Consider the following 25,821-nt stretch of genomic DNA (forward strand, 5'->3'; position numbering starts at 1 on the left):
AAGCCTCATAGGAGAATGGAAAGTCAATTCCATAGAAGGAAAAGAGAGGAATTATGGCCTGCATGAGCTGCTAGGGAATTAAAAAGTTAGAACATTCCTAATTCGGTAATTAGATAATATTCATATAATCATAATATATATATTAAATTTAATATTTTAAAAAAATATTTTGATAAATTAATTTTTTATTTATTAATAATTAAATTAATAAATTATTAATTTATCGATTAGATAATTAATCAATACATGTATTAAATTCAATGTTTTGAAAAAAAAAATAAAAAATAACTCTTGAATTGGTTTTTTATTAATTAATAAATTTTATTTTGATTAATATACAAATTATTAATTAATGAATAAATTAATAAATTATTAATTTATTGATTAAATAATTAATCAATATATGTATTAAATTCAATGTTTTGAAAAAAAAATAAATTCAATATTTTATTAATTAATTAATCAATACATGTATTAAGTTTAATGTTTTGAAAAAAAATAAATTCAATGTTTTGTTAATAAATTTATTTTAATTAATGTGAAAATTTTCAATACATGTATTAAGTTCAATGTGTTAACTAATTAATCAATACATGTATTAAGTTTAATGTTTGGAAAATAAATAAATTCAATGTTTTGTTAATAAATTTATTTTAATTAACATGAAATTTTTCAATATATGCATTAAGTTTAATGTTTTGAAAAAAAATAAATTAAATGTTTCGTTAATAAATTTATTTTAATTAATGTTTAAAAAATGAAAGAAAAAGACTATTTAAAAAGAAGAAAAAAGAATGAAATGTTTTGTTAATAAATTTATTTTAATTAATGTTTAAAAAATGAAAGAAAAAGACTATTTAAAAGGAAGCGAAAAGAATGATTGGAAGAAAATGCGGTGAGCGTGGATCGAACACGCGACCTTCAGATCTTCAGTCTGACGCTCTCCCAACTGAGCTATCCCCGCTTTTGCGGACATCATATCATTGACTATTTTACTTATAAAATTACTTGCAATAAGAGGACAAGGTTTTACGAAGGAAAGATGAAAGTGAAGCAGCACTTCCCACCGTCAAGAAAATTCTCAGCAAATGGTTTCATGTTTTGCTGGTGGCTGTTATCATTTGATAACTAGATACTTGTATGCAAGTTTACTTCAAATTATCAAAAGGGCAGTGAATGACAGGGTTTCCACTAACCTAAAAGATGTATAGGATTTTACAGTAGAGTTCTGTCAAAAATTACAATTGCACTGGAATTACAATTATTGGTCAAAATTCCATCTAAAAAGATTTAAAAAAATTATTGGTTGGAAAACTGCCGTTGGATTCTATTCCTAAAGGTTAAACTCATGAAAGTACAGCAGCCAGAAGCTAAAGTTCTGTCAAGATATCATCAAACTGGATATCAACAGAAAGCACACGTGGCACGCTTCCAAAGGATAATGGAAAGAAGTAGAAATTAGGAAACTAGCTCAAAATGTCCAAAGAAAAATCTAGGTAGTATTATTAAGCCATGAAAGTCTCAGTACACAATCCAAAGCCTGTTCTTTCCTAAAACTTGTCAATGACAACACTTTTACAATTCTCCCTTACCTTCTCATCCGTCAGTTTATCAAATGAAGAGTTTTCTGAGAAACCCTTTTGCTGTTACTCTCTAAAAGGACCCAAAGTTGCTTCTTTGCAGCAAAGAAGGTTCAAGTTGGGAGCTTTCAGGGGGCAAAGATGGAGTTTTGGGGAAGTGGGTAGGGGCAAAGATGGGATTTTTGTGAAAGAAGAAGGGTGGAAGAGGAAGAAAAGAGTGGTTTTGGTGAGGTTTAATCAAGATTTTGGGTTTAATGGTGGTGGCGGTAGTGGAGGTGGTGGTGGTGGTGGGAAATTTGATAGTAACACTGCTAGGCTTCTGGGAAATATTGCTGTGGCTATTGGATTGACTTATCTTTCAATGACTGGTCAGCTTGGCTGGGTTTTAGATGCTATTGTCTCTATTTGGGTATTAATCTCTCTCTCTCTCTCTCTGTCTCTTTATATGTATGAATGTGAAATTTAGCTTATTATTGTTTTCTTGGCATGAATCATATGTATGCAGTGTTGGAGATATAATTAGGGTACTGAGCAGAACTATAGTTCCCCTTCTTCCTGGTTTTGTTTGCCCAATATCCGGATGCTTTGGTTGAGCATTTCTATTCAAAGATCAAATTATTGTTAATATTTTACTTGTTTCAGGGTGCTTTTGTAGTTGGGCTTGATAAATTGCCTGCATTTCTTTTACTTGATATATGATAACTATAGTTATCTTCTTTTGCCTTGCATTTTTACTCAATTTAAGGTATCAGAAGTTGTTCTTGTGTACCGATTTTCTTGTTTTGCTGAAAACTTGTAGCATTAGCTGGCATGTAAAGTATCACCATTTGCCTTGTGAGACCATCTTGGATATAGTATTGCTTCTACATATATATATATCAGTTAAAAATAGTATTGTTGATATTGACATTAGTAATTGTAGTTGCATCTAATGACTGATATCTTCATTTTCAGCTTCTTGCAGTTCTCGTACCTATTGTAGGTTTGGGAGCCTTCCTCTGGTGGGCAGGCCGAGATATTGTTCAAAGCAGTGTGAGGCTTCTTTAACTTTTGGTTGCCTGTTCAGTTTATAACACCCTGGTTTCTTTAATTGTCTTTCTATGGGTTTTATAGATCCTCCACCTTAGAAGTTGCAAGAACTAATATTCGAACGGCTACTTTCTATACCTAAAGGCAATAGAACATGTCTGTCTAAACCAATGGTTGAAGCCTTCTAGTTGCATATCTTAGTCAATGTGGTCAGTAGCTTCTGCAACAGTTCAAATCTTTTCATTCATGCTTATGAAATTCTATAAATAGGTGTTTTATTGAGAGATGGTCTGAACTCATTGGTTTGATATGTCCATTGATGAGTTTTTCCATTAATCTGTGTCCATGCACTTATTTTGGTTTTCTTCCAAAAATTAATCGAAAATAATGCATCAGGGGTCTATGAATCATGAAAAACTGGTACTAAACAATGCAACCATATTACACTGCATAACGGAAAACAAAAAAAAAACAAATGAAGCTGGTGGCCATTTGAAATATTTAAGGGAGGATCAAGTGCACATTGTGAATAACTTTCCCTCATAAATGAGTTCTAGCAACAAAGTTCTCATCATGTGCTGCTGTGCTATTACGATGTTTAGGTTGGACACTCACTTTCTGTGCTCATAAGTATCAAATATCTTCATGTTTTGTTTTCTGAGACACAGCTCTGATTTACTTGGTGTTCTTTATAATGTGAACGAATATATGGAAATTTGTTTACTATTGACTGTAGTATCTGATTTGTTTGCAGTGCCCAAACTGTGGAAATGATTTTCAGGTTTTCAAGTAAGTGCAATGAACAGCTCTAAGCTCACCTTGCGAACTGATGGGAAATTTATGAGATTGTTTTGTAATTCATCTGACAAGGACAGCAATGATGATTTTTTGCAGGTCTTTTCTAAATGATGAGTTGCAGCTGTGCCCTTACTGCAGTCAACCATTTTCAGGTGAAACTTTGATTTACCAATTTCAGTTGAAGCTAGAATTGACGATCTACGAAAACTATTTGACACTCTAATCCTTACATACACCACTATTCCATTGGATATGGTGGTTAAGATTTTTATGTTTATTGATACATTTTGGCTTATAGACTCATGAAGATGTCTCCATAGAGTAGGCAGGAAGGATAATCTGGCTAAAGTTGTAGTGAGCCTGTCTAGCTTTTCTCTGTTGCATTTGTTACTTTGAGTAGGATCTACATTCTTTTCATGTGTTTTTGACAATTTGATTTCATTGCAGTGGTGGATGACAAGTTTGTCAAGGAACCTGTAAAGTTCTCCAACCAAACTTCAAAAGCAGAACAAGCATTCAATGGCTTCTCTCCTGGATTCAAGAAAGGTTCCCTCTTTAACACCTGCTGCCATTTTTGCATTTCAGAATCTTTGTTATTTTCTGGAGGATTTAGTGTTAACTGTCATGAATGGTGTTGTTATAAATGGACATCCACCATTTAAGGATAAGATAAGTATTTCAGTCTAAGTTCGCCAATTTATGAATTCTGGGTATCTTGCGTGGTTTGTGCAGGAAAGGATTCTTCAGCTGCAGTTGTTGATGTTGAAGCAGAAGTAAAAGATGCAGACTGAGGGCTATCATACATGGTAAAGAACTTAAATAAATAGTTTACTTTGAGCTTTTGGTACCTAGCCAGGGACGAAAGAAAACTTTTAAGTTCTCAATATCTTTATCATTTGATAGATAATTTGCTAATGCTTCAGTATAATTTCATGTAAGAATCTTTTCTTTGTTTCCTTTCTGCAGAAATACACATTGCTGCAAAATAGGTGCAATCTTGTTCAAGTTAAACAACTTATGCATATTAATATATCTTTACACTAGCATCATGGAGATGACTGCAGTAAAGAGAATTCATGAATCATCATGCTGTAGATGAAGACCAAGAATGTGACATGGCAAATGTTCCATCAATTTTGACAAAACATGTGGCATAACTCTTGTATTTTATTCTTTCGTTGCTAAGTAAAAGGTGAACGAATAGTTTGCTTATGTTACTGCACAGCTATCTCTAGCATAACTCTGTATATAGTCTGTTGTCACCTACCATCTTTCTTTGCTTCCATCCTCACCTTATTAATTGAGCCTTTAAGAATGAACTAATAAACCAATTTGATTTGTAAGAAGGGTTTTGTTTGAACTATCAATGGTTAGACCTGCTGAGAGAGCAGCTAATAAAACAAACTTTTTGCAAATGTTCATCTTTGACTCTTAGATGATTGGATTTTTCACTGTCCATTAATATCTTTCCATGCTTATTGCAAATAACTTTTGCATGTTCGGTTGGTGTTAGAATTTGGCAATGGTTTTTACTGTCATGGACTCTCTTTGGACAAGTCTTGAGATCCAAAAGATGGTACAAACTTATGAAAGTAGTAGAGATTATTCTTGCTTTGGTTGGATGATATCCAAATAAAATTTCTCATCGTGCTTCAAGTAGAGAAGGTAGAAACACACCATGGCCAAGTAGCCATGCAACACTGCCATGCTTTATAAATGGAGTAACCCCAGTAAGTGCACAAAACTGTTCATGCAGATGGCTTGGAACTAGTACATGAAGAAGACAGGTGATGAAGTCCAAGAACACTGACATTGAAGGGGCTGCCAGAACTGCCCTAGCCCCTAGGAGGCCCCAAATTGCTTGGTTTTGAAGAAAATGAACCTAGATCAAATTGTTTTGCAGACAATCTGTCCAAAGTTGAGCACTTTACTTAGCAACCCCCTGCTGCTGTGTATTTCTGCTGAATTCCAAGTCCAAGGTCAGAAAGACCAAAGCTATCAAACGTAAGTACAAGATTAACTCCACTATGTCGCCATCAAGACATGAAATTTCTAGGGTTGAAATTATTGCACCCGGTGAATCTACTTAGCAGCTTCCTTGTTTTTCCTTATTGAGAAGAAAGACCAGAATTCTCTCTCACCTGCTCACTTTTTCCTTCAATTCAACATTTCCTTTCATTTTATATTGAAGCAGCTTTAAGGGAAGTCACCAAGAAACCTCTGGAATGACTTGCATTGACTTTCCCACTTTTAAATACACTGGGTCAGGTTTAGTGTTTCTCAAAGAGATCAGCTACTGCTAAGATGCTATTTTCTTGAGCTTTCCTTCTTTTACAAATTTAACCAAGATCTTTTGGGAAAAAAAGTATCAGATCAGTTAGACCGGGCAAGGTACACTATCTACTCTTTTGCCATATTCTTTAGAATCTAACCATTTATGACTTCTTTGTCTGTCTTTTTTTTTTTTTTTCCCTGTTATTTCCTTTTCTTTGGCTGGGTAATAAGGATGCTAATAGTCAAGAGTGATTAAAGAAGGAAGAATAGCACCAGGAACTTTTCTTGGTTTGATACATATATCCACTTCCAACAATCCTTAATTTCAAGTTAATAATATTTCTGATTTTTCCTTCTCTTATAGTAAGTTTTCTTTCCCATAATATCTGCACAAGGAGCAAAGGGAGCAACTTCAGAATCGAGCAGAAGCACAACTTCATTAACTTTTTATACTTGGAACCAGCATGGCAACGTTCTCAAAGACACTAAAAGCAGAGGACTTAAAGAAAGGTTTATTGATCCCTTCTGGTTTCATGGACACCCTTCCCGGAGATGGTAAAAATTTCTATATACATGCAGTTGATAACGATGGAAAAGCTTGGAAATTTCCATGCTTCCTTGAGCAAAGTGTGAGGGGATTTGGTTGTCTTGAATTTGTTGGCCGTAAAGATGCCAGAGCAAACCCATCTGCTGTTTCTGTTCGTTGGCTTGCATTTATTCACCGCAAAGATGCTAGAGTTGGTGATAAGGTTTTCCTTCACCAGGTATCCATGGATGACAATCGTATGGAGATGCAGTTGAGAATTGAAGTGAAGAGAAAAATAAGATTGCTTGGTATGGATGTGTGGGCTGTGATTTAGTGTGACTGAGCAAGCAAATGCTACATATAAAAGAAACATGGACAAGGTGCTATCCGTATATACTGTTTTCACTTTTGTCCTAATCCAAATGCATGTATAAATTTTTCCTATCCATGTTGTTTATGATAACATTTTTAATTGGAAACCTAGCTGAAAAATATTTCATCAAGAGGGTTCTTTCTCTTACACTAAATGTTTAGGAAAGGGTAGGGAAGGAGAAGAAATGGAGGGAAAGGAAGAGAGGGGGAAGGAGAGGATAAAGTTCTTGTTTGGATTTGTTAAAAACGGAATGGAAAAGGAATGAGTGAGGCACATTGCCAACCTAAAACGTTTATTTTGATCAAGCAGAGAAGAGGGAAAGAAAGGATAACAGATCATAGTCTTTTTCAATTGTAGACATACCTATAAAATACTAACAACACTTTCAAGATTTCATAAACTAGATATTCAAACCTTTTTAACATTCAAATTTAACATAATTCGAGTTTTTATCCAATTCCAGGAAGATATGAATCCTGCTGTTTGCAGTTTTCTTCTGAGTTCCACCATTAAACAGGACTTAAGCCTGAAGATTCAGGCATCTACAGACTACAGATGCAGCATAGGATGAAAACAACCACAGTAGAAACTATCATTATCATCTTTTTTATTTCTTTTGGTGATAGGACCACAAGAGACATTAAAAGAAGTGCTGACAGTCACCACCATTATTCTGAAGAGTCATGTACATGACTAAAACTGCTTAAAACTAGACCATTATATACAAATAGGAAGACATTCTCACCATGTATGCTAATTAACTTACTTCCTCTTATATATTCAGACCATGTAGAGCTTATGCCTATGGCTGTCCAACCTTCTGCATAAAGAGAAAAAACAAGACAGAACTAGTTTAAGAGGTTTTTTTTTTTTTTTTTTTGAGTTTATACTTAAAAAATTTAAATTTCCAGGTAACAAAAAATAAGTAAAAAGGGTTAAAAGAAAGAATTGACTACCTCTTCCTTCTTCCCTTCCTTCTTGCCTTTGGTGAAATACTTATAACCTCCATAAAGGAGCAAACCCCACCCTGTTAAAGAAACAATCACAAACTGCAACAAATAGAAGATATAAGAATCATACAAAAAAGAGAAAATTTAAGCAGTTTAAAGAACTGGGTTTGAAACAAAAAAGCAAATTAAACAAATTAATACAAAAGACAAAACAAAACTCACATGCTCTTCTTTCCATCTAGATGGCTTCATGGGGTCTTGCCAAAAATTCACCTTTGGAGGTCCATGATGATCTGCAACACAACCCAATCATCAAAAAAGCTCAAATTTCTTTTTTTTTTTATTGAATTAACATAAAAAATATGATTTTTGTTGTCATTGATTTAAAATGATGATGGAAGTGTGAGAGTCGAGTACTACCGCCACCGCTGGCGAGGCCCCTCCTGTGGATGAGCGAGGCAGCTTGAGGAGTTGCATAAGCCGACTTAGGTGAGGAAAGCCGTGCCAGATTGGCGGCCTGGCGAGCCCTGGTGGTCCAAGCTGACATGGTTGCGGTGCTGGCTGTTCTGCTCGTTGAAGTGATTCTGAGAGTGTTTATGGAAGTGCACAGAAACTACAAGAGAAGTGAAAACGACAGAACTTTAACCTGTTCAATTTCATGAAAGGACTGAATTACCCTTTAAGTAATGTGTTTATTATTATTGTTTTTAGATTATTTTGGGTAATATATAAGATAGGAGAGATCAAATATTTCTAGTTCAATTTACAAAGCCATAGAGATGTTTGCGGTCAATCGCAAGAGATCAAATAATCTACAGAAAAAACAGAAAAGGCAAAACAGATTCCTAAATGTAACTATGCAATGCAAATTTCAGATAGAGAGAGTCCTGCAAGAACCACATGAAACTATAGTCCAAGATTCAGGTGCAACCAAAGATGTTGCCGCTTTCCAGGAAAAGCAATAGGTTAATTGCCAGTCTGAGAGTGTGTCCAGGCACTTTCTAATCAAAAGCTCTTGTAAGCAACAAAGGGTGAAAGGACATCCTTAGCAATGGGGTCGTCCCATTCCACTGATTCCCACCATTCTCTAGGCCATATACACAGTTCTTTGAGGGAGGGAGGAGGGGATGGCTGCCCATTATCAAGCAAGGAGAGAAACAAAGGGATCCTCTTTAGTTTAGGACATCCTGTTATCCAAAGATATTGAAGAGAATCTGCACGAATCATAGCTCCACTCCTGCAAAAGCTTTTCAGTTCTGGTAAGCAGATCAACCACAATTCTTTTAGTTTGGGAAGCATGAATGTTGTTTCATCGGCACCCCTTCCTTCTCCTCCTTCAGTTTCTATTATTTCCTCCAAGTTTTCACAAGCTCTAACTTCGATTTCCTCTAAGTTTTGGAGGCTCTGCAACAGCTCAACTGTAAACAACTTCTTCATCCTTGAACATTCTTCCAAAACAAATATCTTAAGAGAAGAGAAGATGGCAGGCGGTTTTGGAGGGCAAAGAAGCAGATACAACTGCTACACGTACTCTAACAAGTTCAAGCAAGTTGCACAATTCCTTCAGAAATAGCAGCTCAATGCTATGAAGCGAGTTGCAAGACGATATGACAAGTCAAGCACACACTCTATCCCTTCACACTCACTAATATAACACTCTTCATCTCATTTGCTTTACGGAACAAAGGGATATTACTCAAGCTTATCAGACCATGGCAGTTCCTAATATTCAGAGACTGAAGGTCATATGGCAGTGCTACATGGTCTTCTTTCCCCATCTCACAATTTATAAAATTTATCTCTTTATAATATTCAGGTTTCTCAAAATACTTGATCAAGTTGTAATCGACTTTAGGAGGCCAAAGTGATCCCACTCCAAGCACATAATTAGTAGGCCATTGACCCAGTAGAGACTTGGCGTATTTCTGAAAGCCTTGCCAGTCATAGAATAAACCTGCAAAAGTCTCTAGCTTCCTCAATTTGGCTACTTCCTCACCTCTTAAACACAATGTGGTTGTCAAGTATTGGAGATGGGAAAGCTTAGGTAATATTCCTTTCGGTAGCTCCTTTAGACTCTCTGAATATAAACCAAGATATGTGAGGTGTACTGACATTTCTATGCCATGGGGGACCTCTTCAATAGCTGTATTAAAGAGGTCTAACTTTCTCAATGCTCTGAGCTTTGCCAAAGAAGGCACATCTCTTAACTTGACACAACCTCGAAGTACAAGGGAAACAAGGTTTTCCAAGTTGGAGATGCAACTGGGGAGATCCAAAATGCCAGTATAAGACAGATCTAGAACTTGTAGCCCACACATGTGCTCAAAGAAAGACTCTGAAATCCTCTTTATTCCACCATTTTCTTGCAGCAGCAAAGTTGACAAGAAGTAGCATTTTGGTGATATGTCCTGAGGAATTTCTGATATTGAATTGCGCATCAAAGAAACCTTGTCAAGATCCCCTGTCCATTCATTCTCACCCGGAACTTCATTCAATTGCATTCCAGCTTTCACCATGAATCGAGGACCGATGCTTTTATGGACAATGCCATGTCTCTCAAAACATCGTGCATCTTGACTCCTTCCTCCTGAAACAAACTCTGAGTTTGACACCTCTCTAATAAACAATGGTTTTCAAGCTTATTTAAAATACAATGCCCTTGATCATACATGATTTGTCTACTCTCGCATTCATCAATGAGTTTCTCGTCTATCCACTTTTCTATTAATTCTCTCCTCCCAATTGCATAATCCTCAGGATATAATGAGCAATAGGAAGCAATTTTGGATTCTCGATCTCCCAAACGTTCATAACTAAATATCAAACACTCGAATATGTCAGCTTCTAATCCTTTCACACTTTTCAAACGTCCACGTAATCCATTTAGTGCATTCCTCCACTCACGGACATCTTCCACCCCCTTCATGCTACCTGCTATTGTAACAATGGCAAGCGGCAAACCTCCGCACTGCTGAACAATGAGCTTCACAGTTTCTTTTAAAGCTGGAAGCTGTAGAACACTACGCCCTACTTGATTCAAGAATAAGTGCAAGGACTCCTCCTCTGAAAGAGGTTGCATTCTGAGCACCTTACAACCATGGATAAACAAACATCAATTAACCTGCTAGTGATTACCAATTTGCTTCCATTCTGTAATGTTGGTTCAGGGATTCCCACATCCAATAAAGAAAACCGTTTCCAAACATCATCTAAGATCAACACATGTCTCTTTGTTTTCAAGATATTCATCAGTTCGGTTGCTCGTTCCAATTCATCTTCAGGAAGACATCGACTCAAACCCCAGAGCAATATCTTGCTGTAACTTGATAACATTGAGTTCTTTGGATACGGTGACCCAAATCACTTTATCAAACCGTGTCTCCTTCAACAACTGATTGTTGATATGTTTCATGACCGTAGTTTTCCCTATTCCACCCATTCCACAGACTGCAATCATTCCAACCTCGTCCCCCATCAAGTATCTCCAAATTTGTTCTTTCGCTCTTGCTTCACCTTCTAAATCCGTTGTCTGCAATGTCACTCCAGTGGCTGGAGGCCTATCGATCGCCACACCATCAGGGAAAATGCCTTGTTGATAAATTTCCTTCACTTCTTCAGTTTTGCTGTGAACTAATTTTCCTAGGCGAGCACGTGAGAAGTATGACACGACATGGAGCTCCCGTTCAATCTTCTGCAACTCATCATTCATCCTTTGCACATCACCAAGCCATTTCTCCACTTCTTTCTTTGCCACTTTCCTACGACGAACCTCTACTTCCAGTCTTGATTCTATATCTTCCTTTCGGATATTCAGATCATTCAATCTTCTTCTAAGATCATTCACACGTTCTGCAAGTTTCATGTGATTATCTAAGAATGTGCAAGTGGGTTCCCCTATGCACTTGATCACTTCAAAGATTAACCCAACAAACTCCATATAAGCTACCTCCTGTGATGCAAAATCAATGTAAATGGAAATATTTACCTGACTTGTAACGTTTCAAGTATGGAACAAAGACAAAACAAGCAAAGCCCAATAAATTGGCAAGTAAATCAAACATTTCTTAGACGATTGGTTTACATTTATGCTATCCCTGTTCTTGTTGTTCCTCCTCTCAACAAATACATATAATAATCAACATTACTTATTGTTTTTGTACTCTATATAAATCTTAGTTAATTTCATACAGGGAGTTACGTATCGGGTATATGTACTTGCATTTACGGGAGAAATTTTATAATGTCATGTCATCAATCTTGTACTTATACTCTTTCAAAATTAGATAAAATTCAAATTAAATTCATCTGTATGTAATTAATTATTTTTATGTACATATTTTCACTAGAAAATCTGCATTAATTCACCCACAAATTAAAATTTATACTTATATACATGAAATGTTGCTATAATGCAAGACTGTAAAGAATATGCCCAGAGATAAAAGGAAAATCAAGAGTAAGTAAGCAGCTTACCAAGTCTTGTAGGTTGATATTGCAGCAGTCCTCCAAAGGGGTTGATTGAGGGAGAAGCAAAAGCCAAGAAGAAAGCAAGTAGCAGATATTATTAATTTTCCTTACCAAATCCTAATCTTCGGTGAGAAAAAAGAATGAATTATGGAGCAAAAGAAATCAACAGTGGGCAAGTCAATGCAAGTGGTTGCCCGGCAACTGTCATGCTATCAAAGAAGGAAATGTGGAGGGAAGAAATATATAGTAAGCTTGATTGGGTTATCATATTTCGAAACGAAGTTGTACTTAGGGAAGAAAATAAAGAAAAAAAATGAGCCTAAGAGTACACAAATTCAATACTCCAAATTTATTATTGTTGATTGAATGGTCGTTCGGTTAGTTCGATTGAATATTAATTACAATGTTGTCGTCATTGATTTAATCATGCTCACTTCCAAGTTAATCGAACCATTTTAGCTGAATTTATTCAATTAATTTTATTAATTTGGTCTTTATCGAAAATCACTTGCCCTTTTGTTGGAATTGGTCTTCTATCCAAACTTTTTCCTTTGTGATGAAATTTAATTGCTATAAGTTAATCATGACATAGAACCGTATCAGCATGATTAAAAAATTCTTTGACCTCCATGAATGATGATGAACATGGTGATTGAAAGGATTAAACAGTGACTTACCCCTCATTGTCTCAAGAACATTTAAGAGTTAATTTTACTGTCAATTGTACTTGTGTTTGAGGTAAGTTCACAAGTTTATATGTTTGCAGTTCACTACATCCTGGAGAAAATTTGACAGCCCTAAACTTTCATCTTGAAGAAACAGTATATTAATGGCAGAACACTGATGCAAATTTACAGAACAACTATTTTTAAAGCCCAAATTACCAATTGAGGAGAAGGGTTGCAGTCAATCAGACAGAGAGGGGGATCGGTCCTAGAGAACCAAGATTCAGAAATGGCGTCTCTGTAACAGAGAAGCATGAGCTGAACAACACAACAGCCTAATTTTACAGCCGAGAACGAATGAAAATTCTTTTCCTGTCAGGATTCTGAAGACCCAAGTCCTTCATGTCTTGGGATGTCTTCTTCTTCTTCATAGGCTCCGATCCTGCAACAGGTTTGTCTGCTGTTTTACTTTGTTGCTTAACCTCATTCATGTCTTCCATCTTTGCTAATTGCATCTTCTCCATCAGTTTGTCATGTTCCGATTTCCTTTTGGCGTTTAACAAGGGTGGAGTTGGCTGAGCTTTGAATCTTTCCTGCAAAATCTCGTACAGTTTATTTCCCCCTGCGGTACTCGCACCAGAAAAGCCAAGAGGGTGGAACAAAATCATTGGCATATGAACAGTTGGTGGGCTAGAATAGATTTCATCAAACATTAAACAAAGAAATCAGAATAATCATATGGTCCAACTGATTGATGTAAAATTCCCATTAAGATGATGGATGGCTCCTGCTATGCAATTCATATCTGAAAACAGTAAAAGAGAGAGAGAGAGAACGAACCAGTGAAACCTTTGAGGGAGACATTGGCGGCTGAATCAACCGCGAATTTGCCGAGGTTGGTTAGGAAACGTCCAATCGTGTCACGGCGTTTGGCGTTCAGAACGTTGTCCACTACGTCGGTTCTGATGGTATCAGCCATGGTAGAAACCTTCGGAAACACAAGGACTCAGATTTTCTGTCTGTTGACGATGGTTTAATTAGCTAATTGACTTTCGGCCAATAAATAAAGGCCAGGAGCTATAAAGACCATAAGCTATTATTCTAGTTTAGTGGCCCACTGTTTCCTCCTGATTCCAGGTATCAAGGGCCTAAACCCAAACCAAAAGTAATAGCAACATTAAAATCAGGCACTGTTCCTCTTACCAAGTCTAGTAGCGTGATACTCCACCATTCCTCCACTTTTGTTCGCATCTGATTCCACGTATCAATGGCCTATACGCAAACCCAAAGTAATAGCAACACTAACATCAGGGAACGTTCCTGTTACCAAGTCTTGTAGCCTGATGCTGCACTATTCCTCCAATTTTGTTTCCTTTTGACTCCAGGTATCAAAGGCCTAAACCCAAGCCAAAAAGTAATAGCAACACTAAAATCAGGGAATGTTCCTGTTACCAAGTCTAGTAGCCTGATACCACACCATTCCTCCACTTTTTCAATTTATTCTAACTATATAATTCTTGTTTGATAATCGACTTTCTCTACCTATATATCAGACATTGGACAAACGCAAGACAATGTTGTTGTAGGAGTTTATGCAAAATTACTAGTTACAGGACAGGATTATCTAGAAATTACCACATAGAAACATAAACTGCTTAATGTGGTTTTACATTGACAACATAAAGTAAATTACTGAAATTGTTAAATGAAGATCACTCCAAGTCGAAGATTAATTGAAGGAATCACAAACCATGACTCCCTTTTTACACCAGATTCTCTCCAATTTTGGTGACTCAAAAAATGGCAATTGCCTAGGGTTGGGAAGAGCTAATGTTATGGTTGCATTACTTCCTTCTCCCTCATGATTCTCTTCCTCTTCTTCTGATGCTATTATTTCCTGCATTTCTTTGCATGAACTAACCAAAATCTCCTCTAGATGTTGAAGATCCTTCAAGAAGCCAGATGGCAACAACTTGTTGATACTAGTACTATGAGTTATACTAAATATCTTAAGACAGAAAAGCATGACAGGAGCTGCGGGTGTACGAGATGCACATGCAGCTGCTGCTCTCTTTATTTTCACGTGTACATGGAAGTTATTCATACTCAGAAGCTCTAGCTTCTCAAGTTTCTGAAATGGGGAGTAGGATGAGGTTGAGGAGGATAACTCAAGCACACAGTCCATTATTGACATGACCAAATATGACAGATTTCCTCAAGCCGGTTTCTTCTGGAAACAAAGAAATATCACAGACAAATTTCAGTGTTAGTTTTCTGAAGTAGTTCAAACACAAGCAAGGCATCCACTTCAATTTCAAGGTGTTGAAATCCCGAGATCTTTATTAAAGCAGACCATCCCTAAGACCCCAAAGTTCAGCTTGTAAGCTTGTTTAGAGTCCTAGGAAAGCAATTTCCTTGGAAAACACCTCCTGCACCTGCTATACCTGGGTTGCCTGAGTAGGAGCTATCAAAGTTTAACAAACATCAATAATAGAATTCCTTTCAAAACAGGGTTGGCAGAGACCAAGATGACTAAATTCAAGAGAGTTGGAAAATGTGGTAAGAAATTTTATGATTTAGAGTATAAAACAACCCATAAGCAAAAATATATCCCCAGGAGATCCTATCAACAAACTTTCAACTTTGAGCAAAATGACTTGTAAGTCATAGAATGGCCACAACAATCCAAAGGTATCTCTATTTCATTAGAAAAAAACAATCTACAATTATGGCTTCTTTGCCATCACAAACTTAAAATATACATACATGAATAAAAAAATTCGAAGACAAGATCTTTTTTAGAACTTTTTTGTAAAATGAACACTTTAAGCTTCACTAATTGACATTAAAACAACAGCTATAATCATCAATTCATCACAGAATTAAAAGGGTAACATAAAAATCATAGAAACAAAACAAGTAATCGAACAGAAAGGAACTCACTAGTGAGGCCCTAGTGGAAGATGCTCAAGCACATTTATTAGATAAAGACCTCTTCACCTGATATAAATACACGACAAGAAGCAGGCTTTAACTTCAAACAATCAGAAATCCTATATTCCAGAGAATCTACACGAATAGCAACTCCAGAACCACAAATGCTTTTCAATTCTGGTAAGTACTCCAAGTACAGTTTCCTTAATTTGGGATGAATAAATGTTGTTGTGTTGGGATCCGTCTGTTCTCCTTCCTCTTTTTCTGATGCTATTATTTCCTCCATTTCTTTACAAAATACAACTTTAAGTTCCTCTAAGTTTTGGAGGCCCTGCACCAACTCAAATGAAAACAACTTCTTCATACTTGAACAACTGTCCAAATAAAAATATTTAGGAGAAGAGAAGACGGAAGGCGGCGTCAGAGCCTGAGATGTAGATAGAGCTGCTACTCCTAGTCTTACAAGTTGACACAAGTTTTGCAATCGTTTAAGGTGTAGGGTTTCAATGCTCTGAAGTAGGTTGCAAGATGAGAATGACAAGTCAAGCAAGCACTGGATTCCTGTACACTGCCAAATATAACAATGCTTCAAATTATTGGCCTGATCATGGAACAAAAATGTATTGCTTAAGCATAGGAGATCATGGCATTCCTCAACATGCAGAGCCTCAAGGTCATTGGGGAGCAGTACAATATCTTGATCTCCCCTTATCCTGCAGTTAAACAAGTATACTTGTTTATGAATTTCAAGTTGCTCAAACTGCAGCCAGAACAAATAAACGTTTTGATGTCGACAAAACTCATAGAACTTAAGCCCATGTGATCCCACTAGAAGCAAGTAATTTGTAGGCCTTGGACCTGTCATAGACTCGGCAAAATTCTGAAAGTCTTGAGGCTCAGTGAATGAACCTGAAAATATCTCCAGCTTTGTCAATTTTGTTGCTTCCTCTCCTCTTACATAGGATGTAGTTAGCAAGTATTGGAGATGAGAAAGCTTAGCTAGCATTCCCATTGGTAACTCCTTTTGATTGTTTGAATGTAAAGCAAGATACGTGAGGTTTGCTAACATTTCCATACCATGAGGGACTTCTTCAATAGCTGTATGATAAAGGTCCAACTTTCTTAATGCTGTAAGCTTCCCTAACGAAGGCACATGTCTAAACTTGAAACAGAAACAAAGCACAAGAGCTTCAAGATTTTCCAAGTAGGAGATAGAGTTGGGCAGATATCGAATGTCAGTGCTAGAAAGATCGAGAGCCTTTAATCCATGCATGTGCTCGAAGAAAGACTCTGAAATCTTCTGCATTTCATGATTCTCTTGCAACAACAAGGTTGACAAAGAGTCACATTTCGGAGATATGCCCAAAGGAATTTCTGATATTGAATTATCCATCAAGGAAACCTTCTCAAGATCCTCAGTCCACTCATGCTCGCGTGGTAATTCCTTCAATTCCATTCCAGCTTTCACCATGAATTGAGGATAAGCATTTTTAAGAGACAATGCCATGTCTCTCAAAACATCATGCATCTTAACTCCTACACCATTGTCACCCTTCTCTAACAAACAATTCTTTTCAAGCTTATTCAAAATACTATGACCTCTGTCATGCATGGCCTGCCTACATCCACATTCATCAATGAGCCCCTCATCTATCCCATTTTCAATTCACATGCTCCTTGCAATTGTACAATCCTCCGGATATAAGGAGCAATATAAGAAACACTTTTGAATTTTTGAATCATCTAAATGATCATAACTAAACATCAAACATTCAAATGTTTCAGCGTCCAAACCTCTCATGCTTTTGACACGTTCACATAATTCATTAAGTGCATTCCTCCACTCATGAACATCATCCACCCCCTTCATGCTTCCAGCTATTGTCACAATAGCAAGTGGTAAACCACCACATTGATCAACAATAAGCTTCACAATTTCTTTCAAGGTAGGATGTTGTAAAACCCCATGCCCTACGTGTTTTAAGAATAAGTTCAAGGACTTCTCTTTTGAAAGATGTTGCACTTTAAACACCTTACAACCCATTGATAGACAAACATCAATTGATCTACTAGTGATCACTAGTTTCCTTCCATCATGTGTTGGTTCAGGGATTCCCACCTGCGATAGAGAAAATCGTTTCCAAACATCATCTAAGATCAAGACATATCTTTCTGTTTTCAAGATATCCATCAATTTAGTTGCTCGCTCCAATTCATTTTTGGGAAGACAATCCTTCATATCACATGCGGATGCAATATCTTCCTGCAATTTGACAACATTTAGTTCTTTTGACACAGTGACCCAAATCGCTTTATCAAATCTCCTTCAACAACTGATTGTTGATATGCTTCTTGATGGTAGTTTTCCCAATACCACCCATGCCACATACTCCGATCATCGCAACTTCATCACCCACCAAGCATTCCCAAATTTGTTCTTTTACATTAATTTCACCTTCTAGATGTGCTGTCTGCAATATTACCCCCCTAGTTGGCGGTCCATCAATTTTTACACCATCAACACCTTGTTGATGAATTTCTTTTACTTCTTCAATCTTTTGACCAACAAGTTTCCCGAGGCGGCCACTTGAGAAGTATGACACATCACATAACTTCTGTTCAATCGTTTGCATTTCGATATTTATCCTTTCTACATCTTCAAACCATCTCTCCACCTCCTTCCTTACCACTTTTCCACTACGAAGCTCTGCATCCTTTCTCAATTTAAGATCTTGCTTTCGAATACATAGACCATCCACTCTTCTTCGAAGATCACTCATGATTTCTTCAAGTTTTAGGTAATTATCCAAGTGTCTACAAGTTGGACCTCCAAAGCACTTTATCACTTCAAGGATTGGTCCTACAAGCTCCATGATAAGCTACACCCTGTAATACAAAACCAAATTATACTTAAAATGTTTGCTTCAGGTGTTATGTTTCAAGCACGTAACAAATAAAGACAAGAAGCAAGCAAAAGACTGTAGTTGCATCATGCATGAACTTCAGCAAATTCTTAGCAAGCAAATAGAAACTAAACAAATAAAGCAAGCTTACAACTGAGAAGTATTTACATGGTACTACTGTTTTAAATCATGGGAAGAATGAGCTTGAGAAAGTAGAAAAACAATGAAGTTCTGCTTTATTATATACTGTTTAATTTATTGCAATTTTTCTTTCAAGTAAAAGAATTCCAATCAAACCAATGAGAAACAGAAGATTTAACAGCTGGTTTGCTGGAAGTTTCTTCTTCAAGCAGAGTGGGAAGCAAGGAGTAATTAACTTTTTAGGTGCAAATCCTATGTGGGGCCAATAATAAAAACACTGATGGAGAGGGAAGGAAAATCAGTAATCTAATACAAGCGAAAGGAATAGTGGAAATGGGTATATCTAACTACTTTATGCAAGAAAAGTGCCAAGGCCTAGGCTTATTCCTTTCTAGTTATTCTGATTATTTTCAGTGTAACTTAATTGGAAGAAAAAGGACCTATAAAAGATAATGGAAACTAAGGTAGTAATTACTTAATGGAACTTGTGGAAAGATCAAATAATGCCACAATGCAAAATCCTATGGAATGGGTAAAGACCCGCACCTAACTTGTAAGGTATTGTTCGTGATTTTATTAAATGCCCGGCAACTATAAGTTTGAGTATTTTTATATATACCATAACAGATTCCCAGAAATTCCCACATTTGGAGCGTTACAGAATGTGCTTGAAGATGAAAGAAAAATCAAGAGTAGCTAGTTTACCAAGTCTAGCAGGCTGATACAGCACCAATCCTCCAAAGGTGTTCAGTTCCAAATCTGGGAAAGAAAGCAAGGAACTGAAGTCAAAAGATAACAAAGTAACAACTAGCAGATCTCCTTGCCAAATCCTAACCCTTTCTCTGTGTGTGAAAAGAAATTGAATTATGGAGCAAAAGAATTACTGTTAGATTGACGGAGTCTAGCTAGAAAGTCTCATGTGAATATGGTATATCTCCACAATCAAATGATATGATGAACTTTGAAATTTTACATGTCTGTTCATCTTAGAGATTTTTCCAAGTCAAAGCCTCAGAAAAGAAAAATGCAAGACAAGCTCTCCCCTGAATTAATAAACAATTAAATTCCAAGAAAAATGGTACACCCAAGCATTTGATTCAATGCATGATCCGTGCCTAAAAAGCAGAATTCTAATTCCCTTCCCTCAATTAAAAAAAAAATTCCAAGAAAAATAGTAACCAAGCACCTGGGTTGATCAGCTGATAAGTCTTAAGGATCCTCGATTAGACAAACAAGCAATGCTAAGTAAATTAAGTGAGCATAATCCAAGACTGTAAGAAAATGCCCAGAGATAAAAAGGAAAAGCAATAGTAAGCAGTTTACCTAGTCTTGTAGGTCGATATTGCAGTAGTCCTCCAAAAGGGTTGGTTGAAAATCAGTGGAAAGGAGGAGGGAGGGGTAAAAACCAAGAAGAAAGCCACTTGCAGATATTAATTTCCTTACCAAATTAATCTTAATCTTCTGTGAGAAAAGAATGAATTAAGGAGCAAAAGAAATGAACGGTGGGCAAGTCTACGCAAGTGATTGCAGTGGTTGCCAGGCAACTTCCTGCTATGAAAGAAAAAAGTATGATTGATTGGGTTGACGTTCATCAATGGCAGTTGTTATACTTTGGCCAAAAGCAATTATACACTATCATGCTTTTCCATCTATGATCTGATTGGTAGAATTTGAATTACATGAACAGACAGGACAAAGTTTCAAACTTCATTATATCATGTGTCGGCCGCAATCACATGTTCTGGTTGGACTACAGCTGTCTAATAGTAATTCTTTTGCTCCATCATTCATTTTCTTCTCACAGGGAAGAGAGAGGGTTAGGATTTGGCAAGGAGATCTGCTAGTTGTTAAACTTTGTTATCTTTTGGCTTTAGTTCTCTGGTTTGTTTCCCTGATTTGGAACTGAAACATCTTTGGAGGATTGGTGCTGTTTCAGCCTGCTAGACTTGGTAAACTATCTACTCCTGACTTTTCTTTCATCTTTAAGGACGTTCTGAACATTCCTTATCATTCCAGGTATCAAAGGCCTAAACCCAAACCAAAAAAGTAATAGCAACACTAAAATCAGGGAATGTTCCTGTTACCAAGTCCAGTAGCCTGATACTGCACCATTCCTCCAATGGCTTTTGGTTGAAACCAGGGAAAGTAGCAGAGACTAAAGCCAAGAAGATAACAACTAGCAGATCTTCCTGCCCAAACCTCCCAGTGAGAAGAGAATGACTTATGCGGTAAAAAGGATTACTATTAGGCAGTTGGAGTCCAGCTTGAAACTCCTGTGTGACGCATTATAAGTTGATTGTTGGCAATCATTATTACACATTTTGGCCAAATTGGAGAGTAATTAACTCCTCAACATTCACAAGATAGCATGAAGTTAGAAAAGCATAAAAAAAACATTTAACAAGAAACCATAGGTGAAAATAAGACAATAATAACACAAGTATTTACGTGATTCAACTTTAAATCTTACTTCCATGGAAACAAAGAAAATTTTCACTATAATCAAAGAAGATGAAGAATACAATAAATTTGGACATCCAAAATTATAATCAAAGAAGATGAAAAGTAATCAAACAGAAAAGAACTCAGTGGTGGGGCCTTAATGGAAGATGCTGATGCACCATTTAATCAGACAAAGACCTTTTCACCTGATATACAGAAACAAGAAGGAAAAGGCTTTAGCTTCTGACAATGATGAATCTTATAGTCAAGAAAATCTACATGAATGGTAACTCCAGAACTACAAACGCTCTTCAATTCTGGTAAGTTCAACAAGCGCAGTTTCTTTAATTTGGGAAGAACAAAAGTTGTTGTTTCGGGAACCATTGGTCCCCCTACGTGATTTCCTCCTCCTCCTTCTTCTTCTTCTTCTGATGTTATTATTTCCTCCATTTTTTCACAACATACAACTTCAAGTTCCTCTAAGTTTTGGAGGCCCTGCACCAACTCAATTGAAAACAATTTCTTGATACTTGAACAGCTTTCTAAATAGAAAACTTTAAGAGAAGAGAAGATGGCAGGCAGTGTCGGACCCTGAGATGTGGACATTGCTGGGACTCCTACCCTCACAAGTCGACGCAAGGTTTGCAATCGTCTAACGTGTAGGGTCTCAATACTCTGAAGTAAGTTGCAAGACGAGTATGACAAGTCAAGCAGGCACTGTATTCCATTACACTGCCAGATATAACAATGCTTCAAATCATTTACCCGATCATGGAACACAAATGAATAGCTTAAGCTTAGAAGATCATGGCACTCCTCAACATGCAGAGCCTCAAGGTCACTGGGGAGCACTACAGGATCTTGATCTCCCCTTAACCTGCACTTAAAGAAATATACATTTTTATGAATTTCATGTTGCTCAAACTGCAGCCAGACTAAATAAGGCTCTCGATGTCGAAAAAACTCAAAAACCCCATATGATCCCACTAGAAGCGAGTAATTGATAGGCCTTGCACCAGCCATAGACTTGATATATTTCTGAAAGTCTTGCGGGTCAGGGAATAAACATGAAAATATCTCCAGCTTTCTCAATTTTGCCATTTCCTCTCCTCTTACATACGATGTAGTTACTAAGTACTGGAGATTAGCAAGCTTAGGTAGTATTCCCATCGGTAACTCCTTTAGGTTTTCAGAATCTAAAGCAAGATAGGTAAGGTTTATTAACATTTCAGTACCGTGAGGGACCTCTTCAATAGCTGTACAATAAAAGTCCAACTTTCTTAATGCTGTAAGCTTTGCTATCGAAGGAACATGTCTTAACTTCAAACAAGAGCGAAGCACCAGAGCTTCAAGATTTTCCAAGTAAGAGATGGAGTTGGGCAGATATCGAATGTCAGTATAAGAAAGATCAAGAACCTTTAATCCAGGCATGCGCTCGAAGAAAGGTTCTGCAATCCTCTCCATTTCGTGATTCCCTTGCAACAACAAGGTTGACAAAGATTCACATTTCGGAGATATGCCCGGAGGGATTTCTGATATTGAATTATCCATTAAGGAAACCTTCTCAAGATCCGCTGTCCACTCATGCTCGCGTGGTAATTCCTTCAGTTTCATGCCAGCTTTCACCATGAATCGAGGATTAGCTTTTTTAAGAGACAATGCCATGTCTCTCAATACATCATGCATCTTGACTCCTCTACTATGCACACCCTTTTCTAACAAGCAATTGTTTTCCAGCCTATTCAAAATACTATGACCTCTGTCCTGCATGGCCTGTCTACATCCACATTCATCAACGAGTCCTTCATCTATCCATTTTTCAATTAACATGCCCCTTTCAATTGTATAATCCTCCGGGTATAAAGAGCAATATAAGAAACAATTTTGAATTTTCGAATCACCCAAACGATCATAACTAAACATCAAACATTTGAATATTTCGGTATCCAATCCTCTTACACTTTTCACACGTTCACATAATTCATATAGTGCATTACGCCACTCGCGAACATCATCCACACCCTTCATGCTTCCGGCTATCGTAACAATGGCAAGTGGTAAACCACTACATTGATCAACAACAAGCTTCACAATTTCTTTCAAAGCAGGATCTTGCAAAACACCCTGCCCTACATGATTTAAGAATAAGTTCAAAGACTCCTCCTTTGAAAGAGGTTGCACTTTAAGCACCTTACAACCCATAGATAGACAAACATCAATTGATCTACTAGTGATTACTAGTTTGCTTCCATTGTGTCTCGGTTCAGGGATTCCCATTTGCAATAGAGAAAACTGTTTCCAAACATCATCTAAGATCAAGACGTATCTTTTCGTTTTCAAGATATCTATCAATTTTGTTGCTCGCTCCAATTCATTTTTGGGAAGAAGATGCTTCATATCACATGCAGATGCAATATCTTCTTGCAATTTGACAACATTTAGTTCCTTCGACACAGTGACCCAAATCACTTTATCAAATCCAGCCTCCTTCAACAACTGATTATTGATATGCTTCATGATGGTAGTTTTCCCAATGCCACCCATACCACATACTCCAATCATAGCAACATCATCACCCATCAAGTATTCCCAAATTTGTTCGTTTACATTAATTTCACCTTCTAGATCTGTTGTCTGCAATATTACCCCCCTAGTTGGTGGTACAGCAACTGTCACAACATCAAGAAATTTGCCTTGTTGATGAATTTCTTTCACTCCTTTAATCTTTCGACAAACAAGTTTCCCAAGGCTTCCACGTGAGAAGTATGACACATCACATAACTTCTGTTCAATCGTTTGCATTTCGATATTTATCATTTCTACATCTTCAAGCCATCTCTCGACTTCTTTCTTTACCACTTTTCCACTACAAAGCTCTGCATCCTTTCTCAATTCAATATCCTTCTTTCGAATATTTAGACCATCCACTCTTCTTCTAAGCTTACTCATGTTTTCTTCAAGTTTTCGGTGATTATCCAAGTATCTACAAGTTAGACCACCAAAGCACTTTATCACTTCAAGGATTGGTCCTACAAGCTCCATTATGAGCTACACCCTGTAAGGCAAAAGACTGTCGTTGCATGAACCTGAGCAACTTCTTAGCAAGCAAACAGAAACTAAACAACTAAACAGAAAATATAAAGGCTGGTTTGCAGGAAGTTTATTCTTCTAGCAGAGTGGGAAGCACAAGGGCTAATTAACTTGTTAAGTGCGAATCTTGTGTGGGGGAAATAAAAAAAAATGATGGAAATGGAAGGAAAGTCAGTAATCTAAGGAAATGGGTATATCTAATTACTATATGCAAGAGAATTACCGAGGCCTAGGATTATTCCTTTCTAGTTATTCTGATTATTCTCAGTGTAACTTAATAGGAAGAAAAAAGAAACATATAAAGGATAATGGAACTTGTGGAAAGATCAAATATTAATAATCAATGATCTTTGATTAGACAAACAAGCAATGCTAAGTAAATCAAGTGAGCATAATGCAGTACTGTAAAGAAAATGCCCAAAGGTAGAGAGTTTTACCAAGTCTTGTACGCTGATATTGTAGCAGTTCTCCAAAGAGGTTAGTTGACTATCAATGGCAAGGAAGGAGAAGCAAAAGCCTAGAAGAAAGCAACTGGCAGATATTTCCTTAACCAAATCCTAATCTTCTGTGAGAAAAATGAGCAAAAGAAATGAACAGTGGGCATGTCAACGTCAGTGATTGCAGTAGTTGTCCGGCAACTCTGAAGTACAATGATTTTAATCCTCAAAGTCAAATGTCCTTTAGAATGCGACATGTGGCATTGTAAATTGCCTGTTGCATGGAGGGTAACAACACAATTTCCTAGTTCAATGTTCTGGAGAGAATCACAGACCATGACTCCCCTTTTACAACAGATTCTCTCCAATTTTGGTAACTCAATGTTATGGTTTCATTACTTCCTTCTCCCCTTGTGATTCTCTTCCAGTACTTCTTCTGATGCTATATTGTTTCCCCCATTGGCACGAACTAACCAAAAATCTCCTCTAGATTTTGAAGATCCTTCAAGAAACCAGATGGAAACTAAGTTCCTGATACTAGTATTATGAGTTTATACTAAATATCATAAAACAGAAACAGATGCCAGGAGCTGCAGGTGCAGCTGCTGCTCTCTTTACTTTCACAAGTACATGGAAGTTATACAAACTCAGAAGCTCTAGCTTCTCCAGTTTCTGAAAGGAGAGCAGGATGAGGTTGAGGAGGATAATTCAAGCACATATGACAGATACTCTATCAATTGACATGACCAAATATGACAGATTTCCTCAAGTAGGTTTCTTCTTGAAACAAGAAATATCAGGACAAATTCCAATACCATCTCAGGATAAACCTCCTGCACACAAACCTTATATGCCTGCTCTTCAACTCTCAGTTCAATTGTTTCATCTATTTTTCTCCATTTTAAGTTTATGCTAATACCAAGCCTGGACCAGATTGAGGCAACGAGTCCCCATTTTCTCTCATGTCAAGCATGAGCAACTGACATACTTTAAAATGGAACTTTAGAAGCACTCAAGGTCAAGGGTTTAACATAAATCAAGTTGAAAAAGAAAAATGTCCGCCCCATGTATTTTTTGCATTTAACTGTATGATTACAAAAATGTTGTCTTGGGATTTCAAAGTAATGAAGCAGAAATAGCATCATAACTGTTTAAGAATTTACAATGAATTACAGGATGGTATTATCCAGCAAACCATCACATAGAAAGATA

At 36.8% G+C, this 25,821-nt stretch overlaps 7 protein-coding genes, 1 non-coding gene and 1 pseudogene across 9 annotated transcripts; 1 reads left to right on the top strand and 8 right to left on the bottom strand.

Annotated features, from left to right (window-relative positions):
- Positions 1-891: 891 nt before the first annotated feature.
- Positions 892-964, bottom strand: TRNAF-GAA (transfer RNA phenylalanine (anticodon GAA)). The gene has a single exon. It is a non-coding gene; the product is annotated as a tRNA-Phe (tRNA).
- Positions 965-1,388: 424 nt separating this feature from the next.
- Positions 1,389-4,828, top strand: LOC110419989 (uncharacterized). Its single transcript, XM_021433128.2, has 7 exons — positions 1,389-1,989; positions 2,535-2,612; positions 3,364-3,398; positions 3,504-3,559; positions 3,855-3,953; positions 4,140-4,213; positions 4,374-4,828. The coding sequence occupies exons 1-6, from the start codon at positions 1,564-1,566 to the stop codon at positions 4,196-4,198; spliced, it is 753 nt and encodes a 250-aa protein (XP_021288803.1). The 5' UTR covers positions 1,389-1,563; the 3' UTR covers positions 4,199-4,213; positions 4,374-4,828.
- Positions 4,829-4,959: 131 nt separating this feature from the next.
- Positions 4,960-8,182, bottom strand: LOC110419991 (uncharacterized). The gene is made up of 4 exons (XM_021433131.2): positions 7,951-8,182; positions 7,753-7,823; positions 7,537-7,629; positions 4,960-7,400 (listed from the first exon to the last, which is right to left on the bottom strand). The coding sequence occupies exons 1-4, from the start codon at positions 8,075-8,077 to the stop codon at positions 7,383-7,385; spliced, it is 309 nt and encodes a 102-aa protein (XP_021288806.1). The 5' UTR covers positions 8,078-8,182; the 3' UTR covers positions 4,960-7,382.
- A 104-nt stretch (positions 8,183-8,286) lies between these two features.
- LOC149527020 (putative disease resistance protein At4g27220) lies at positions 8,287-9,028 on the bottom strand. The gene has a single exon (XM_089783962.1). The coding sequence runs from the start codon at positions 8,965-8,967 to the stop codon at positions 8,536-8,538; it is 432 nt and encodes a 143-aa protein (XP_089640088.1). The 5' UTR covers positions 8,968-9,028; the 3' UTR covers positions 8,287-8,535.
- A 130-nt stretch (positions 9,029-9,158) lies between these two features.
- LOC149527021 (disease resistance protein At4g27190-like) lies at positions 9,159-10,609 on the bottom strand. Its single transcript, XM_089783929.1, has 2 exons — positions 10,200-10,609; positions 9,159-10,146 (listed from the first exon to the last, which is right to left on the bottom strand). Exons 1-2 carry the CDS (start codon positions 10,607-10,609, stop codon positions 9,159-9,161), a joined length of 1,398 nt encoding a protein of 465 aa, XP_089640055.1.
- On the bottom strand, positions 10,609-12,095 carry LOC110419986 (putative disease resistance protein At5g63020). The gene is made up of 2 exons (XM_021433127.2): positions 12,004-12,095; positions 10,609-11,479 (listed from the first exon to the last, which is right to left on the bottom strand). The coding sequence occupies exon 2, from the start codon at positions 11,465-11,467 to the stop codon at positions 10,808-10,810; it is 660 nt and encodes a 219-aa protein (XP_021288802.2). The 5' UTR covers positions 11,468-11,479; positions 12,004-12,095; the 3' UTR covers positions 10,609-10,807.
- A 705-nt stretch (positions 12,096-12,800) lies between these two features.
- LOC110419990 (uncharacterized) lies at positions 12,801-13,774 on the bottom strand. The gene is made up of 2 exons (XM_021433129.2): positions 13,503-13,774; positions 12,801-13,284 (listed from the first exon to the last, which is right to left on the bottom strand). Exons 1-2 carry the CDS (start codon positions 13,639-13,641, stop codon positions 13,004-13,006), a joined length of 420 nt encoding a protein of 139 aa, XP_021288804.1. The 5' UTR covers positions 13,642-13,774; the 3' UTR covers positions 12,801-13,003.
- Positions 13,775-13,924: 150 nt separating this feature from the next.
- LOC110419988 (putative disease resistance protein At4g10780) lies at positions 13,925-20,558 on the bottom strand (annotated as a pseudogene). Its single transcript, XR_016351385.1, has 3 exons — positions 19,964-20,558; positions 19,260-19,399; positions 13,925-18,482 (listed from the first exon to the last, which is right to left on the bottom strand). The product of XR_016351385.1 is annotated as a putative disease resistance protein At4g10780 (transcript).
- A 686-nt stretch (positions 20,559-21,244) lies between these two features.
- LOC110419790 (putative disease resistance protein At1g61300) lies at positions 21,245-24,664 on the bottom strand. The gene is made up of 2 exons (XM_021432902.1): positions 24,610-24,664; positions 21,245-24,137 (listed from the first exon to the last, which is right to left on the bottom strand). Exon 2 carries the CDS (start codon positions 24,122-24,124, stop codon positions 21,269-21,271), a length of 2,856 nt encoding a protein of 951 aa, XP_021288577.1. The 5' UTR covers positions 24,125-24,137; positions 24,610-24,664; the 3' UTR covers positions 21,245-21,268.
- Positions 24,665-25,821: the final 1,157 nt, after the last annotated feature.

Source organism: Theobroma umbraticum, unplaced genomic scaffold (assembly GCF_002168275.2).
Source record: "Theobroma umbraticum cultivar Fairchild unplaced genomic scaffold, ASM216827v3 scaffold_67.0, whole genome shotgun sequence".
NCBI classification, from domain to species: Eukaryota; Viridiplantae; Streptophyta; class Magnoliopsida; order Malvales; family Malvaceae; genus Theobroma; species Theobroma umbraticum.